Source organism: Pinus tabuliformis, chromosome X, assembly GCF_031772625.1.
Source record: "Pinus tabuliformis cultivar Carrire ecotype Pingquan chromosome X, CPIR1, whole genome shotgun sequence".
Lineage (NCBI taxonomy): Eukaryota > Viridiplantae > Streptophyta > Pinopsida > Pinales > Pinaceae > Pinus > Pinus tabuliformis.
The window spans coordinates 409,879,115-409,881,915 of NC_142308.1; the positions used below are offsets into that span (position 1 = coordinate 409,879,115).

The 2,801-nt window shown below is 40.6% G+C and overlaps 1 protein-coding gene across 1 annotated transcript; it reads left to right on the plus strand.

Annotated features, from left to right (window-relative positions):
* Window positions 1–1,513: 1,513 nt before the first annotated feature.
* On the plus strand, window positions 1,514–2,273 carry LOC149140260 (uncharacterized). Its single transcript, XM_089449423.1, has one exon. It carries the CDS (start codon window positions 1,626–1,628, stop codon window positions 2,247–2,249), a length of 624 nt encoding a protein of 207 aa, XP_089305549.1. The 5' UTR covers window positions 1,514–1,625; the 3' UTR covers window positions 2,250–2,273.
* Window positions 2,274–2,801: the final 528 nt, after the last annotated feature.

Sequence of the window (2,801 nt, forward strand, 5' to 3'; positions counted from 1 at the left end):
GGACATGTCCTTGTCATATCCAAGACTAGTTCTGTGCTTGTTGTGGACAAGCTCTTCCCAAGGTTTGATGACTGACTTGGGAAGTGCAGACTGAATTTCTGCATCTGCATGTACAACTGTTGCTTCATTGGGTACTAAATCTGAATGAATTGTAACATTATTGACTTGCTGCTGATGGGTTGTTGTCTCAATGTTTTGAACAGAAACAGGTTCAGAATGACGACTCCATTGTTGTAATTCTTCTTGTTGTAGCTGAGATTCAAGCTCCAAAAATTCCACGTTCTCCTGTGTATATTCTAGACATGTTTTAATATCACAGAGAGTGTTCTTGCTAATTTTCATTGTATCATGATCAGAGGAATGTATCATAGTTTTCAAGAACTCTAATATTTCAGTAATTCGAGCCATATTCTTCATTGTCAAAATTACACCTTTTTTAAAAAAACTGATCACAACTATGACCCAATGCAGAAAAGTAACACCCACTCACAGTACAAAGACACAACAATATCCTCTATAAATGTGCACCAATTGACCAGTGTGCAACCAGCAAGCACCAATTACTATAATGCATTCACAATCCATTACATAAGAATAAGAGTTCACTCATGACCAGCATATAGAATGCAATATGTTCTGACAATACAAACGACTAAAATTTCCTCCACAAAAGACTACTTTTAATTGCCAAAACAATCATTGCCTTCATACAGCCCACCAAACTCTTATGCAGTAGTCGAAGTAACAAGGAATCAAGGCAGTGAAGCGTGGATCTACGTAGTGAAGCTCTTCTGGCCATCAAGCAATAGGACCAGAAAATCCAATCGCAGCCATGGCAGGTCGTCGAATAGTAGTGATTGTGGGTGTCCTTCTATGGGCATAGAGATTTCGGTGAGAGTGCCCTCGTTGTCGCTTTGGCTTGCAAACTCAAAGAAATTTGATGTGGCTGACTTTAGCAACCACAGAAAACATGGCCGAGTTCGAATGGTTTTTGTAGCAATGAGTTCTTTGGTTTTGGTTTCCAAAAAATAGCATGGCAGCTGCTAGGGTTTTGTATATGGTTTAGCTCCACAGTGCCACCCTTTTCTTTCCCATTTTGAGTACTTTCCACACCAGAGCATGTCCAGTTTCAGTATTTTGTTATAGCTCGATAGCTAGACTTCAACTGTAGTTCCGTGCAACTTTTGCATTGCCACACATCAAAGAAGTTGATAGAATCAAAGACACTCTTTCAAACCCAGATGAGTCAGAAAATCAGCTATACGAGTCATTGAGAATATTGGAGTTAATGCAACTTTCTGTCAACATTCTAAAGGCAACTGCTATTGGCAGGATAGTGAATAGATTAAAGAAACACAGTGAATATACCACCCGTGCTGCGAACATAGTAGTATGCGAATATAGTGAATATACCAATGAGAATTCAGTCCATCGCAAAGCAGCTAATCAGTGGTTGGAAAGATCTTATGGATGTATGGTTAAAGACTATTGATGATGTTGTTACAGCGGCTATAGGCACCTCTCCAGACTTAGTTTCACCAGAAGCTTTCAAAGATGATGATGGTCTACCTTCTCCTCCACTTGATGAGGGTGCCTTTTTAACAGCTCAGACCACATCAATAGAAATGTCTCAGTTCTTTGATGGAATGGATGAGGATGGAAATCTTCGAAATACCAATGGACATGACAAAGATGGAGATGCTGGTTATTTTGAAAAACAATGCACAGTGGCACCTTCGAGTAATGGCAAGCAGTCTATTCAATGGAGCAATGTTGTAAGGGAAGGTGCAATCAGTGGTAAACAAGGAACCCCAGGAGATAAAAAGGCAACGGGAGACACAAAGTCACATATTCAAAAGCAGAAGAATATTGATCATAGACATTCAATTAGTATTCCAAATGATGGAGCTGCCACTTCTATGCATGTTAAGAATACAAGTGGAATGCCTCAGAGGAATGAACTTAGGGACAATGTTCGTCGGTGCAGTGATCCAATGAAGAATCAAATAAGGGATGCTTCTCTTCCACCTCGAAATAAGCCAACATCTTCAGTTGATATATCTGTAAGGGTTGAAGCTTCTAAAAGAAAGCTTCAGGAACGATACCAACAAGCAGAAACTGCAAAGAGGCAACGAACTGTTCAAGTAATGGATCTGCAAGGCCTCCCTAAAAATGGGCGTAATCTTGTAAAACCATCGCAAGCTAAACTAGGGTCACAAAATAGGCAGCGATTCATTAATCGCATATAGGAATGTCATATTATCTGGGCCCGAGTAGTCTAGTATAAATTGCTTGAAATCATGATACACTGGTCATGCCTATTTTTCTGTGAGTCTGAAGCTTCCAATTGGAGTGGAGTGTATTTTGAGAACGGGAACTGCTTCAATTCATTTCTCAGGACTTCAAATAAAATCACAGAAAATGCACCAGGAGTATGGACTTGGAATTCGAATTTCAAAGAAAACGCCTTTTGAGAGCCAACGGTGTAAGCGGAGGCGAACATGGAAAAACAGGCGGAATTACTGCACAGTTAAAATGCAGAGGTAACATTTGAACGAGGAATGGAGAAAGAGCGCACAGCTTCCGTTGGTTTGTAGGAACAGGTCTGAGTGGGAGCATGAAACTGACAGAGAGTGTTAGAGCGTTGCATTGGTAGAGAGGGACAGGTCTGGCAATATTCCTCTTTGCAGTCGCAGGGGCAGGTCTGCTCACAACAGAGGAATGGCAGAGCTGATAGAGGTAACAACCTCTATTCTAACAAATTCTCAGAAAGGCATAATCAGGAGGAGAGAATTGGTTTA